Source organism: Vipera ursinii (assembly GCF_947247035.1).
Source record: "Vipera ursinii genome assembly, chromosome: 4".
Taxonomy (NCBI): domain Eukaryota; kingdom Metazoa; phylum Chordata; class Lepidosauria; order Squamata; family Viperidae; genus Vipera; species Vipera ursinii.
The window spans coordinates 77,134,218-77,150,615 of NC_139514.1; the positions used below are offsets into that span (position 1 = coordinate 77,134,218).

Here is a 16,398-nt window from a genome sequence, read left to right on the forward strand (position 1 = left end):
GTGGGTACTACTTAGGCAGCAGCTCCTGTTGCAGCAGACGGTCCTGGTGTTGCAGGTACCGGAACCCCCCCCCCCACTGTCTCTCCAGTTGCAGCCCCAGGTGCTGCTGTGGCTGCAGTATTCAGCTTTCTCCTCTCTTAGTGAGCTAAGGGTTTTCTTCATCAGGTCAATAGTTCTTTCTAGGTTCCACTCCTCTTCACTGATGTGCAGGGAGCTCTCCATCTCTTGCCTCCATTCAGGTTGGTGGCTGCCCTGCCTCAGGGTCACTTTCCTCGATGCCTTTTCCCACTCGCTTTTCCTTCCAATGCCCATCGACCACCGCAGTTTGTGGTCATGCCAACACCTCTTCCCTGGAGTGATATGATGCTTCAGCTTCTGACCATTGGTGGGGTTTTGTTTGGGGGAAAAACTCCCTTTCCATGTGGCTTTCCTCCTCCCTTGCTTCATCATTAGACATTGTATTTTTTGCAAAGTCCCCCGGTAAGGTTTTTCCTTCCAGGTTGACTCTTACTGCAGATCCTGTCTAATGGCAGGACCCACCCCAATCCACATCTTAGGAAAGAAGAACTCTTGGAGACAGGATTGTCCAAGCAGGAACTTTTACTAAAACATGATTGTCAGTGGAAAATCTAGACAGGATCTGGAAACTGTGTTGCAGATTGATACTTTTAAAGTGTCCCTGAGTAAAAAAAAAAACCTCCCCTCAGTGCATTTGGTCAGTCCCGGATTAATTAAGGTTCAGGTGTCAAAACCTTCCATGGGAAAAGGGATCTTCCATGCCTTTACGACATTTACTTCCTCCCCTTCAGATTCCAATTGAAGATACAAACCAGGATCTCTTCCCCCCTTTCTTTGCTCTTTCCCTGGTCTTTGATGATGGCCTCCAGGCAGGCTGAATAAACAACCTTGCATTTAATGGATAAAGGTAAAGGTAAAGGTTCCCCCGCACATGCGTGCTAGTCGTTTCCGACTCTAGGGGCCGGTGTTCATCTCCGTTTCATAGCCGAAGAGCCAGCGTTTGTCCGAGGACGTCTCCGTGGTCATGTGGCCGGCATGACTAGACGCCAAAGGCGCACGAAACACTGTTACCTTCCCACCGTAGTGGTCCCTATTTTTCTACTTGCATTTTTACGTGCTTTCGAACTGCTAGGTGGGCAGAAGCTGGGACAAGTAATAGGCGCTCACTCTGTTACGCGGCACTCAGGATTCGACCCGCCAAACTGCCGACCTTCTGATCGACAAGCTCAGCGTCCTAACCCACTGAGCCACCGCGTTAATGGATAGGGATGGCCAATTAACATCTTCTCTTCTCCTCCTTGGGAATGGCAGAATCCAGTGAGCGGTGAGATTTGGGGTATACAGATAGAGATTTAGGAATGGGATATAAATGGATTCTGACAATTATGCAACCCAGATGCATGCAGGTGATTTATGAATGTACATGTAATGCATTTGGTTTCATATGAGCCAAAGCACCTTCTATCTTGCAGAAATTCAGATTCAGTGGAGTAGCTGACACCATGGAAATATGGGAGGGGAGGGCTTTTCAGGAATGATTATGTGGTAAATGCTTGGGATTAATAACAATTGAATAGGGATGATAGGATTGATTCAAATTCATCTTATTTATTACAAGTTAAATTAGCAACAAGTTAAATAAAATCAGGAATTTCTAGTGTTAATTTTATATAAACCTTAATTGTATATAATAATTTAATTGTATTTGACGATTTTACACATTCAGCAATGACTAGCTGCAAAAGAATGATTGCTTTGATAGATATGATCTTGGAAATCTGGTTTGAGATTGGCATTCCTTACTTTTTTTTAATGAAGAATGTAGACAATTGCTATCTTGCTTTTCCCTTCCTTCCCTTCCCCCCCAGTGCTTTCTTCACAGTAACTCAGTGGCCAGAGAAAAAGATATTTAACACATTTTGAAAACAATCGAGCTATCACAAAGGTTGAAATAAGAAATCACAGAGTCAAACTCTTAGGGCTTGGAAAGCTGTTAACCAGGGAGTAAAGAATTGCAGAGTTAGAAAATGTGAGATTCACGTTGATGATCAGAATGGTGATGTTCTGGACTAAGAACCCAGAAGAAAAGAAACACCTGTCCAACACTGCTCCAACAAGAAATCAACAAAGCTGTGATCTCCTCCATCAACCCCCACCCCAGATACTATGCAAAGGCAAAGGCAAAGGTTCCCCCGCACATGCGTGCTAGTCGTTTCTGACTCTAGGGGCCGGTGCTCATCTCCGTTTCAAAGCCGAAGAGCGAGCGCTTGTCTGAGGACGTCTCCATGGTCATGTGGCCAGCATGAGTAGACACCAAAGGCGCACGAAACGCTGTTACCTTCCCACCGTAGTGGTCCCTATTTTTCTACTTGCATTTTTTATGTGCTTTCTAACTGCTAGGTTGGCAGAAGCTGGGACGAGTAACAGGCACTCACTCTGTTACGCGGCACTCGGGATTTGACCCGCCAAACTGCCGACCTTCTGATCGACAAGCTCAGCGTCCTAACCCACTGAGCCACCGCGTCCCTTAGATACTATGAGTACCTATCAAATAAAAATTACCAAGTCTTCTGCTGATCATCAATCAAGGTTGTGAAAAGAGCAAATTTAGCTAATCCAGAAACTCCAAGTACATAATGTAAAGAAACACAATAAAAGATACAAAGGATAATTAGGCTGTTGTCATGGTTCTTTTTTTAATTAAAAAGTTTTAAAGTACATTTTTGAACATACAACCCACCCAATACCCCTAACTCCCCCACCCCCACCCCCCGACTTCCCAAAGCAAAATACAGGGTATTATTTTCACAATCTTAATCTAAATACTGCCGTATTTTCTGGCGTATAAGATGAGTTTTTAACGCATGAAAATCTTCTCAAAAGTTGGGGGTTATCTTATACGCCCAGTCGCCTTATACGCCGGAAAATAGTAAATCCTCGGGAGCAGAGACGTTAGTGGAAACAGACAAATCCAGCGCTCGAGAATGGCGAAATACGGCCTCCTCATAAATAAACTGACCAGCCCAACTGAGGCTGAGGCTCCAGCTTACTGGTGTCCTACGGCAGCAGCCCTTTTCTTTTTTTTTTTGGAAGGGAGCGGGAGTCAAGCGCGTGCCGAGCTGCTGGCGCTCCACGAGCACAAGAGCGTGCGAAGCCAGGCGGAGGCCAACCTGACATGTTCATGCAGAGCTAAGCTTCACCTGACCCTTGGAGTTTGACTTCAGGGTGTGGTGCCATGGCAGACCTACAGCAACACCCGCCCAGGAAGGTGCAGCTCAGGAATTGTGACAGGCAGACCGCAGCGGAAAGCTGGCACTGGGGCTTCAGCAGCCCAGGGTCGCCCCTCCACCCTGAAGTAGAAGGCGACCTTGGGGAGGGTGTGTGTGTGAATCTTAAACTTGTGGCGCAGGGCTGAGCCCGTTTCTTCCACCTCCACCACCACCCTGTTCATTAACTAACCTATGGAAAGAACCGCCTTCTTTCAGACCTGGTGCCTTCCCGAAGTGTTGGGCCACAATGCTCGTCGCTCATGGCTGAAACAGCCAGCGCATGTGGCTGAAGTAGAAGGGGGCGCCAAGGCGAGAGGAGATGAGGTTTAGGCGAGGCAGAGCAAAGCTGATCTCAAGGCCAAAAGCTCTTGATAAACTTTCACCTAATTGAGAAGCAGCCCTGACTTCCTACTTACCCATATTTTCCGGCGTATAAGACGACTTTTTAACCCATGAAAATCTTCTCAAAAGTTGGGGGTCGTCTTATACACCCAGTTGTCTTATATGCCGGAAAATACGGTAACTAACTATGATTACACTTTAAATCCAGTCGCGCTTTAACTCTCCTTAAACATAATATATCTCCATTACAAATATTCTTCACATATTCCAAATTCTACCATTTCTATCTGATTCAAAACTTTCAAAATCCATTCTTCTATAATAAACAAATCAGCCTTCTTCCAATATCTTAAAGATCTTACATATTCCACTAAATTACTTTAACTTTAAAAATTGTAATCTTTTACAATTCAACCATACATTGCATTATCACAACCACATCTTCAACATTTAGACTAACAATTTAAATACGTACATACTAATTTTTAAGATCTACTGTAAATACTATCCCCAAATATCCACCATTATTAGATCTTGATTATCCTACGATCTTTAACAAGTTCCATTTCTAAATCTTATTTCTATCAAAGTCCTCCATTAATCTCTACTGTTATTATTATTGTTGTTGTTAGTTGCGAAGTCGTGTCTGACCCATCGCAACCCTATGGACAATGTTCCTCCAGGCCTTCCTGTCCTCTACCATCTTCTGGAGTCCATTTAAGCTCATGCCTACTGCTTCAGTGACTCCATCCAGCCACCTCATTCTCTGTCGTCCCCTTCTTCTATTGCCCTCAATCTTTCCTAGCATTAGGCTCTTCTCCAGTGAGTCCTTCCTTCTCATTAGGTGGCCAAAGTATTTGAGTTTTAGCTTCAGGATCTGGCCTTCTAAAGAGCAGTCAGGGTTGATCTCCTCTAGGACTGACCGGTTTGATCGCCTTGCAGTCCAAGGGACTCGCAGGAGTCTTCTCCAGCACCACAGTTCAAAGGCTTCAATTCTTTGGCGCTCAGCCTTTCTTATGGTCCAACTTTCACTGCCATACATTGCAACTGGGAAGACCATAGCCTTGACTATACGCACTTTTGTTGACAGGGTGATGTCTCTGCTTTTTAGTGTGCTGTCTAGATTTGCCATGGCTTTCCTCCCGAGGAGCAAGCGTCTTTTAATTTCTTGTCTACAGTCCCCATCTGCAGTGATCTTGGAGCCCAGGAAAATAAAATCTGTCACTACCTCCATTTCTTCCCCATCTATTTGCCCATGCAGCCCATGTCATTCTTTGATTCTTAAGATCTTTAAATAAAACCAAGGATTGGACAGCTTCCGAAACTATTTCTTGTAACTGTCGCTCTCCTTCTTCCTTTCCTTTTTTGACTTCTGAGGATGATGGTAAGCCTGCTTTCAATATATTAGAATAAAAATCACGTACCTTCCATACTGTATTAAGACAATATCTTTCTTCAGAATAATTCACCACAATCCCCATTGGTATCTCCCACCTGAACTGAAGCTGTTGTTTCTTTAATTCATCTGTCAGAAAGAAAAATCTTTCCTTTTACTCAAAATTCTTGGAGGAATCTCTTTCAGAATCAAAACCTCCTGATTAGCCACTTTAAGTCTTTTATTATAAGAGATTTGAATGATCTCATTTCTAATCTTTCTCTTTGTAAAATACACAACCACATCCCTTGGCAGTTTCCTTTGTTTAGCAATCCAAGAATTAACACGAAATACTTTATCTATCTTCCCCAAAAAATCCTCAAGTTGAAACCCCAAAATAGGCACTAGGGCATCCACCAACGTCTCTTCCAGATTCTCCTGCAGATTTTCTTTCAAGCCTCTGATCCTCAAGGCGAATTCCATATCTCTATACTGCATCATCATCAATTCATCTTCAAGTTTTTCCATTTTATTCTCCACTTCATCTATTTTAGCCTCCAGCATCAGATTATTTTGTTTCACTTCTTCCACACATTCATCCAGATTCTCAATACAGCCTGAAAACACTTGAAGTGCTATCAAAGTATCCTCCCTTATTTTCTTGCTCTCCTTTCCAATAAATTCTGCCACCTTCTCAAATATTTTTTCAGACTGAATATTTAAGGCATCGTTTAGAGCATATTGTAAATCTTTTAAAGTCAATACAGATGCAACAGCTTCGGGAGGTAACTTCAAAGACTGTGTTCCAGATTGCTGAACAAACAATGCCTCCACACTTTTAAAAATGGGTCTATGTGGTTTGAGAGCCATTTTTGCAACTAATGACTTTCAATACACACTTTCACTTTCTAGTCCCTTTATTACTTTGTAGTTAAACTGTGAAATAACCAAATCTTGAAAATAACTTTTTAACACCTCCAAATTATAACTAGCTCTTTTAAGGTTTAAAAGTCCATTTTACATATTCCTACTCAGTTCAAACAGTCACTTTACTTTGAAGAAAAACACTTTCACTTCTTGTTAAAAAGAAAAAAATCAGTCAGGCACCATCTTCCCCTTTTTTCAAAATGATCGTTGGAGCAGGAAGAGAGTTTGAGTTTCAGAGTTAAAGCTTTGTATTTGATATTTATACTGCTCCTGCATCAGCTCTGCTGCTACCATCACTCAAGATGTCAATCTGATCTGGCAGGAGTGGATTCAGTGTCTTGTTCTGCTAAAGGAGAAGAGTCCTTCATCCAGAGCATTTCCAGGCTTCAGGTGTGGCTCTCACCCTTCAGGCCCCAGAACAAATGTTCTGGGGCTCTAGGGGAGCTCTACCCCTACCTGGAAGCTCCCTCTCCCCTCTTTGCCCGAGGAGAAGGGTTTTCAAGTGGCAGAACAGCTGATCATCAGCTATTCCGCCGCTTCAACGGGATCGAAGGGCCGGCAGTCGAATCCGACCGTCCTCGCCGCTGAAGCGCCACCCGGAAGTCTGCTGTTGTCATGGTTCTGATTAAAAAACACAACAAAGAGTTCAGCATGATTATTTATTCTAAAAAGTCTATAATGAACAGAAATGGAGCATCAGCACTCATGGATGGATGCCAGAATCTGAATTCTCCTTCCCTTTGCACAACATATTAAACACAATTAAATATACTTCTCTACTCATCTATTTCTGTCATGAATCATATTCTCCAATTAATTTGAAGAATCAGTTTCTCTTCTGTTAGACAACCTGCCAAGTTCTTATCTTCTCTTATTTCAGACAGCCTTGAGGTACAATCTTCCTCCTCCCTCCTCCTGGCAATAATCTAATTCTAACTCTTAAAAAGTAATACACAAGTTTAACACATAAAATAGCTGCTTCTTCATCTCTTGTCAAGCAAGAACATTAGATGCTAACAACATTGACAGCTGTATCACGTAATTTCTATATGTATCTTAACCATATTGAACTAGATGATGGAAAGTCACCAGGAATTAAACCTTAGTAAGACAGTGCATCATTGTTGAACCAGCATCAGTAGGCAATGTTGGGACTTGGCCCCCAGCATATCACTTGAGATAGTGCTTTAGGCCTTATTCTGAAAAGAAGCGCTAATGTTTTGCTTTGTTAGAATTCTTGAAGATGAGAAAGACAATTATATTCGGGTATCATTTTCACTCTCCTTTTTAGGACACCAAATATTGATCAGCTGGCAAAAGAAGGGGTAAAACTTACTCAGCATATTAGTGCATCATCTCTTTGTACTCCAAGCAGATCTGCTTTCCTGACTGGTAGATATCCCATCAGATCAGGTTGGTAAATTTTTGTGAAAATAGCAGACAAGAAGGTTGCTTACTTGTGGATATGCTATTCTGTTTTGAGAACTATATTAGATGGAAAGAGTAGCCAGACCTTCATACTGCATATTAAATATATTTACTGTGTAACAAATAAGTGTTTTGTTTTGTTTAAAAAAAGATTACCTCATAGAAAGAACTACATGCCATTAGCATTAGGTAAAGGAAATGCAGATTTACTATCAATACACAAAGAATAAGTGTTAATTTGCTCCATAATGGGCAACATATGAACACTGCTGTATCCTAGCTGATTATCTATATTTTATTTGTATCCTAATTCTGTTATTTGTCAAGAAGCACAAGCTTATGATAGCTCTTATTCATATGCTATACTATACTTATTCTTATGCTTTTAAGAAGAGATTGGACAACCATTTGTCTGAAGTGGTACAGGTTTCCTGCTTGAGCAGGGGATTGTATTAGACGACCTCCAAGATCCCTGTACTGTTCATGGTTCCTATGTGAAAAGTCTGAACTCAACATAGTATGTTAGCGCAAAAAATCATGTTGAGGTCTTACTAGGGAAACACTGCTATGTCCTCTATGTTAACACAATGGGGAGAAGCAGATTTAAGAGACCCATTTATATTGTAGATAATATAGAGGACTCATAACTTGGGGATATGCAGCTTCCATTTTTGAAATACATAGGAATTTACTTACTGTTTTGACTTAACCTTATATCTCAATGCTATTAAATTTCTATAGAAAAAAAATACTAGCATTAGGTTCAGAATCTTTTTGGGAATTCTCAAGATTTCATGAAAAAGGTACAAAATTCCTCTCAAGACTATTTTCTCTCCTCTTTCATTAAAACACCATATATTTTGAGTTTCAGCCATATTCTGTAGACATTTTGCTGTTGTTTACAACTAGAAATGCCAAGCTATCTTCTGCCAATTTTTACTGATTTAAAATGGATTGTAATGTGAACTTTTTTTCCCTCTGGTGAACATTACACAGTTCATATGGCAGTGGTATATACGGTAGTATCATTTCAAGATGTATGTATACTGTTGTATAATATTTATACAGATTCTACCTCAGTAGTTATAGTGTATACCTTTTTTAATGAAAATTATCAGCACTTTTCATCAGTGATGTCATCAAAGTAAACAAACCCACATGGTGTTTATTATGTCAGCAGATCATGGCCCTATGCGGAAGTAAGCGCCCTATTTTCAGATAAGGCGAGCGGAACTGATGTGTTGGCCTAAGCCCATCAAGATAAGCAAGAGTAACCCTAGCAACCCTATTTTCAGATAAGACATCTTGAACCTATCCCCCATCAATATGTCAAGGCAGTCAAACCTCTGGGTACATGATTAGCTTAACCCTAGACTAATTCTATGGACAGTCAAAACAAACAGAATAAGCTAAATAAAGTAAATAATTAACAGAGTCCGTGTTTTTGGGAAACAAGCCCTACTTTGGGGAGCTGTGAAATAATAATAATAATAATAATAATAATAATAATAATAATAATAATAATAATAATAATAATAATAATAATAATAATAATAATGCTTTTTATTTCTAATCATTCTAGCATAATGATGCTTTTAATTTTTGTGGAGTTTTAGAAATCAGCACCTCAAAAGCAGGGAAAAAAGGAGGCCCTAAAAGGCGGCCAGGGCTTGCATTTAACCCCCTTTTTTCTAAAAGGTATTTATTTCTAGGAAGTTTTAAAATCATTTTCTCGAATGCAGGGTGAGGAAAAAAAAACATTTAAAACCCGCAGCTGGTTTTTACCTTTGTAAAAATCTAAACACACATATTTTGTCAATTGAGCCCTCAAATCCACATGTACATGTAACTGTACGAAGCACGGCCTTAATAAAATTTATTCTGCACCCCGTACAGCAAAAAGACAAGGAATATTAACAGGAATTAAAATGCTCACAAGGGGCAACCAGCCAGGTGGGAAGTAGACTTGTTCGGGCATGTTAGGGCTGCAGATCCGGGCATGCATGTTTGTACCTGATAGTAAAAAAGGGGGTTAGGTCTTGTTTGGGACATGCCTGGGCGTGTCACACCCCGTGATTCTGGACAGGCGCAAGGCTCAAGGACATGTCATAGCATGCGCGTGGGAGATTGTACAGGCAGGTCTGAACAGCTAGCAATTTAATTCCAGCAGTCTTTTGAAGATGGCAAATACTGATGGAGATTTCTTTGATGTAAATTTGACCCCCAAACCTCCCAAGCGTGGGCGTAGAATAAGAAAAGGACCTGAGCTATATGGCTTCATTGAAGACAACAAACTTATAAAGCCTTTTTGTTGCAGATTCTGCAAAGCATCAAATGGTAAGTAAATATAAAAATTAATAAAACAGTATTTTGATTAGTTGAAACAGCAAGCCTAATTCTACCTTATTTCCTGTTTTAGAAACTGTGTAATCTCAAAATGTCAGCATGCCTCAGATTCTGAAAGCGTGTATCATTAAAATATTACACCATTGTTTAATGGGGTGTCTACAATCAGATGAAGACCATGCGGATGGTACCAGTGAAAGATAGCTTATTAACAGCTTATGCTTTAGATTTTTTATACCTCATGTTCTCTGGGTCATCATCAGTATTTCTGACAAAGTGAATAACTTATATTTCACCAGAGATTCCCTTGGTGAGCTCAAGAGATTCATACAGTGTATTGAGAAGAACAGTAAACCACTGTCATTAATGTCAAAGATTGAAGCCGAATTGCCATTGTCTCTGAAGAGGTTCATGTGTCAGAATGTAACAGAAATTAATTACAAGAAACTGTTAACGCTATGAAATTTATAATAAAATGTGCTTTACAAATCACATGAAAGATGTATTGTGTTTTTTTTTCTTTTGCTGGCCCTCTGTTTAACCTTGTTAGGTGTTAAACACAGAGATACAATTTAATCAAAGCTCATGTGATATTATCCAATCAGGTTTTCCTGATGAGGCAGGGGGGAAGTTTTGCAAAAGGTGAAAAGAACTCACTAACTCTGATGGGATTAATTTGTGACATCAACAGCCTGTATAAAAACATGGCCCTTACTGGGACAGTCACGTTTGATGGTTTCTGTCATACCCAGAGGCTAGAGCAATTTGATCTGCTAAGAAGAATCTTTTCAGAATGAATCCTACTAATGTAAGTAGTTTATGCCTAATTCTTGAAACACCTAGATGCAAAATGGGTTTGTAACATTCTTGTATGCTTGCTTGTTTGTCTGATTGCTTGTTTTCTTTCACTAGAATGAATTAACAGACTCAGAATGTTTGAGGGTATATGGAGGTATTTGTCTTTCATACTTTAATACATTTAGATTCTTATAAACATTTCTGCAACAATTCTGAATGTAGGGGTTTTTCTTTTCCTTCAGAATGGGAGGATGACCAGCCATTTGTGGATTTCACAATTCCAACAGAGCGCCAGCCAAAAGCCTTCCACAAGCTACGCAGCATGAATGCTATTAGGAGGTATAAAATCTAGCATTTCATCCAACTACAAAACCATTAGTATTTTTTTTTAGAAACTAAAGAGAGGAGGGGTGGTATTACATTATTAGGAATGTTGGTGATAGCCTTTTGTTTGTTTGTTTGTTTGTTTGTTTGTTTGTTTGTTTAACCAAAGCCAGCCTGCAAAGAAGCAAAAATGCATGGAGGTGAACTTCCCGCATCCCCAGCAGGCAGCAATAGTTGTGAATCTATGCCTGTATCTCAACCAGAAGAGGAGATATGTCATTCTATGCCCCCACTACAAGCCTCTAACTCTGCAAACTCTCAGAATATGAACACTGTTTATCTGGATATGGTACAGGCATGGGAGAAGCCTATCTGAAATTTCAGGGCTGTGGAACACTATCATCGATATAGATTTGATAATCTTGACCGAATCCAGTCTTTTGTAGATGCTATAGAGGCTATTCATAATGTGGTACAGACTCTTTTGAATAATGTTGCCAAGGACATAGGTCCAAATGATTTTGTTCAACTTCAGTTGGATGCAGAAGGTCTAAATCATCCTCTCTTTTCTCTTAGGAGGTGTGTGAATGATTTAAATGCTGATGATTTTCTGACCAGTGTTGAAAATCTGCTTCAAAGCAAGGCAGAGATATTGTGTGTGGGGGAGGGGGGTAATTTACTATTAGTGGTTACTATTGTGAAGAACAGGGAGGGGGTGGGCTTAGGAAGTTAAACACTGTACTGCTCAGCAGAGTGCTGAAGAAAAAAAGACAACACCTAGTAGATTTCAATGTGGAAGGTGAATTTCTGTGTTTTGCCAGCTGTTTGCTCTATCTGATTGGTGTGGATGATAGAAATCAAGAAATTATTACCAGGGCCAGGGAGCTTCACAGCAGGCTGGGTGTTTCCACAGAAAACAGGATTCACTTTTCTCAGATACACCTGTTTGAAGTAGATTTAAGGGTCACTATAAAGATCTTGTTTTGTGTGCAGGGCGGGTGGAGGTTTTTTGTCACAGGTATCCCACAGCAAGAAAAAATAGTGTTTATATTGTTACACAATGAGCATTACTATGGCATCAAAAATATCAAGGGCTTCCTGGGTGAACACTATTTCTGTAAATTCTGCCACACACCCTACCACCACAAATTTAGTCACGGCTGTCAATATATCTGCAGAGCAAGCCTCAAGCAAGAATGTCAGGAGGTGGAGGCAGAGAAGACGCACTGCTGTAGATGCAAAGTGCTTTGCCTGTCTAAGGTGTGTCTTGAAAGACACACACAACTTGCTAGGGAGGGGAAGGTTGACTGTAAGAATAAAGCATATTGTGAAATGTGTGGGGTTTACGTCTTTACCCCCCACAAAAAGTGCAAGGAAATCAAGTGTGGACAGTGCTCTGAGAAGATTAAAAGCTTGGATGGGCATTTATGCTTTCTAAAACTGTTGGTCTGACTGCGAATTGGCGAAAGATACATCATTTATGATTTTGAATGCTGTCAAGAGACAGGCACCCATATACCTAATTATGTCTATGCCAGGGATATGTTGAAGGAGTGGTATGATAAAGACGTTGTGAGTTGGGTTTGTTATGGTGTTAGATGCCTGGAACAGTTTGTAAAGGAGTTTATAAAACTTAAGTTTAAAGATGTACTTTTATTGCTCACAATTCCAAAGGTTATGACGGGTACCTAGTACTGAGACAGCTGATTCATGAAAAGGTTAGGGTTCAACTTATAAGTCAGGGGGGGAAACTGCTGTGTATTACCCTTCCGAATTATAAGATTCAGTTTATTGATAGTCTTTCATTTTTACCCCTTAAATTAAGCAAATTACCCAAAGCTATGGGGTTTCAAGGCAGCAAAGGGTATTTCCCCCACTTGTTCAATACAATGGCCAATCAAGACTACATGGGACCACTCCCTGAAGCCAAGTATTATAGCCCTGAAACCATGATGCCTGGGGAGAGAGAAGTGTTAGGCATATGGTTATAGCCTACCTGGTTGGGTTGGAAATATATAAACCATGATGTTATAACCTTAAGGTGCTAATTGGCCAATGGGTGTGTAAGTTTTTCCAATGGCCATAAGAGGGAGCTAGGAATGTGGCTTCTCTCTCTCTCTTTGCTCTCATTGTTTTGCTTTTTGGCTTACTACCGTGTTAAACCTTAGGAACTGTGTACTTGACCCTCAGACCAGTAAGAAGACATTGTATTTTGGATACTCCCTGGACTGTTGCTGTTGCTTATCTGTTGTTATTCATGTATGACCTGGACTGTTTATTCGGATTGTGTTTTTTGTTTTTACACCTAATAGTATTTTTCTGTTTATCACAACTCAGTGTTTCTGTGTGGTTACTGTGGGACTCTTACTATTCTCAGTACACTTTTGCCTGTGTAGGTTCCTGATAACTCAAGAAGCACTTTGCTAACATTGGTTATGGGCCTAGATACGTACTGAGAGTTAGTACACACAGTATCATAGCTGAGTTTGTGTTAGCTATCTGGTGTAAAAATGGCACAAGAACAGTTGTCAGGCATCTCCTTGATGGGACCAACTACGTTACATGGTCGACAAAGTGTTGCTTGCTGCTGCGCAAGGAAGGACTATGGGCTGTAGTTGATGATCCTCCAGATGTGATTGCTTGGGATCCAGAAGATGAGGACGATGTACAGAAGATAGCCAAGTTTAACCGTGACAATGAAAAGGCTCTATGCATAATTGGACTAACACTGAATGACCAGCAGCTTGTCCATATTCGTGGTGTGGTGTCTGCTGCTAGGTGTTGGGCCACTTTGCAACATATCTACATTCGTGATAGTGTGGGTGCACATATACACCTCACATGTAAACTGTTTAGGGCTCGTCTTCAAAAGAATGGGGATATGTTAGCCCATTTGAACTTCATGAAGACAACTCTGCTAGAGCTACACAAGAAAGAACTGATTTTTTCAGAGCTGCATCAGGTTTATATTATCCTGTCCTCCTTAGACGACAGTTATGATGCATACGTATCTTCTTTGGAAGTCCTGTCCAAAGATGAGATGACACTGCCAGGGATAACCGGAAGATTGCTGGAGGAGTCCAGAAGGAGGCAAGACAGAGACCAGCAGAAAGAGCCATCTCCACAAGAGAAACATCAGTATACTACTGCTTATACTGTTAAGAAATGCTATTCTTGTGGGGCTAAAAGGCATATAGCTAGGTTCTATAGGAAGGGTAGAAAACAGAATGCGGATAGCAGTAGGAAGACAAAGAAGGACATTGGTTTGGCTGTTTCTGGTGAACCAACAACCATATACAACGATCTGTGGGTGGTTGATAGTGGGGCTTCTCAATGTATCACCAAAGAGGGTTTTGTCCATATGAAACACAGCAATCAACATGTATCACTGGCTAATGGTTGGAGGATGTAGGCCTCTGGTGAAGGTAATGCATACTGTCCATATATTGACAAACATTTACCAATGCTGTATGTGCCGAAACTATGATTTAACCTTTTTTTATTAAAAAGTTTTACAGTACATTTTAAACATAAATTGATTCCCCCTCCCCATAAACCTGCCCTCCCCCCCAACTTCCCCCCACCTTTCCATAAAGCCCACCCTTCCCTCCCCCTCCCCCTGACTTCCCAGAGCTGAATACAGGGTATTGCATCTAACAAGCTAGAGCTAAAATATGCTAACTATCTATAAATACAGTTTAAATCCTATTGCACTTTAACTCCCATTAAACATAGCTAAATAACAATGCATCTTATTAAATTCTAATACTCATTCATATGCTAAATGAAACTTTTTAGTCCCATATTTATTCTGAATGTAATCAATCCATCTTCTCCATTCCGAAATGTATCTTTGTTGCGATTGATCTTTCAAATATGCTGAAATGTTTGCCATTTCTGCTAGGTTCGAAACTTTTAGAATCCACTCTTCTATAGTAGGCAGATCCTCTTTCTTCCAATATTGCGATACTAAAAGTCTTGCTGCCGTTATTAAATTCAACATCAATTTAGTTCTATAACAGTACAATCTGTAATAATACCCAACAGAAATAGCTGCAGAGAAAACCTTATCTTTTTCTTAAATAACTTCTGCATATTCCACCAAATTTTAATCCAAAAAGCTTTAACTTTTTTGCAAGTCCACCATATATGCATCATCACAACCACACCTCCAACAATTGGGTTGATAATTTGGATACATGCCTGCTAATCTTTTAGGATCTAAATGCCATCTATAAAACATTTTATAAAAGTTCTCTCTTAAATTTTGTGCCTGTGTAAATTTTACATTTTTTACCCAGATTTTTCCCAAGTATCCATCGTTATTGACTCCTGAATATTCTGGGCCCATTTTATCATACAGTCTTTAACAAGTTCCGTTTCTGAATCTATTTCTATCAATGCATTATATATCCTTCTTATATGCACTTGACTTTAATCTCTAATTTGTTTTACCAAATTTTCATCAATTGTTGTAATACCAATTTTCCAATCTTCTTTCCATCTAGCCTGTATCTGCCCATACTGAAACCAAGTTTGTACTATCTTTTCTTCTTTTAAAATATTAAATGGCTTTAGTTGCCATACATTCCTTTCCAATCTAAGAATTTCTTTATATGAAATCACATCATGTTTAAATCCCAAACTTATATTTTCTATCGCATGTTTAGGTATTGCCCAAATTGGTATTTTATAATTTAACTTATATTGATATTTTTTCCAGACTCGCAACAGGGCATACCTTAATATATGTGTCTTAAAAACATTATCCACCTTTTTATCATACAATAAATATGCATGCCAGCCATATAATAAATCACATCCCTCAATATTCAATATTCTTTTTTCTGTTAAATTAAACTAGTTCTATGGTCATATTTTTAGACAGTATTTTAGTTTTTTGCTTATTTATCTTAAATCCCGAAACTTGTCCATATTGCAAAATTATCTCCATTAAATCTATAACCAATTGAGTCGGTTGACTTAATGTAATAACCAAGTCATCCACAAACACTCTTAATCTATAATCTTGATGGTTTATTTTAATTCCCTTTATTTTATTTGAATCACATATCTTAGTCAATAATATTTCCAATGTTAAAACAAACAGCAATGGTGACAACGGACATCCCTGTCATGTACCTTTTTCAATTTTGCAAGCATCTGTTAAACTACCATTGATTATTATTTGAGCTATTTTATCTGTAAAGGCATTGGTTAAGGCTGGGTTTGTGGTGACGTTCAAGGGGGAGAAATGTATTATGGAGAGGAATGGAACCTGTGTTACTGCCAACCTAAAAAATGGTTTGTTTGTTCTCACTGGCAACCTGGTTAATACGACTAATGGTAACTCTATATGTGAGAACAAGAAGCCCCATGATGAGTGCATACATTTGCTTCATCGACGGTTAGGGCATGTGAACTTTACCGCACTATGTAGGACTATTGAATTAGTGAAAGGAATAAGACTGAAGCCGTGTAAGAGATACCTGAATTGCAATGCATGTAATCAGGAACAGAGCAAGGCAACTCCTGCAAACAGGTTAAACGGTTTCAAGACCACTGTCTCTT

At 39.7% G+C, this 16,398-nt stretch overlaps 1 protein-coding gene across 1 annotated transcript in view; it reads left to right on the forward strand.

The window, feature by feature from the left end:
* The window catches only part of LOC310640342 (arylsulfatase H-like), a gene marked incomplete at both ends in the record, with an annotated part of 123,965 nt that overhangs the window by 17,135 nt on the left and 90,432 nt on the right, over nucleotides 1-16,398 (forward strand). The window contains one exon of the mRNA XM_083362556.1: nucleotides 7,223-7,344. Coding sequence (XP_083218682.1) covers nucleotides 7,223-7,344 — 122 coding nt within the window. The remainder of the gene's footprint in view (nucleotides 1-7,222; nucleotides 7,345-16,398) is intronic.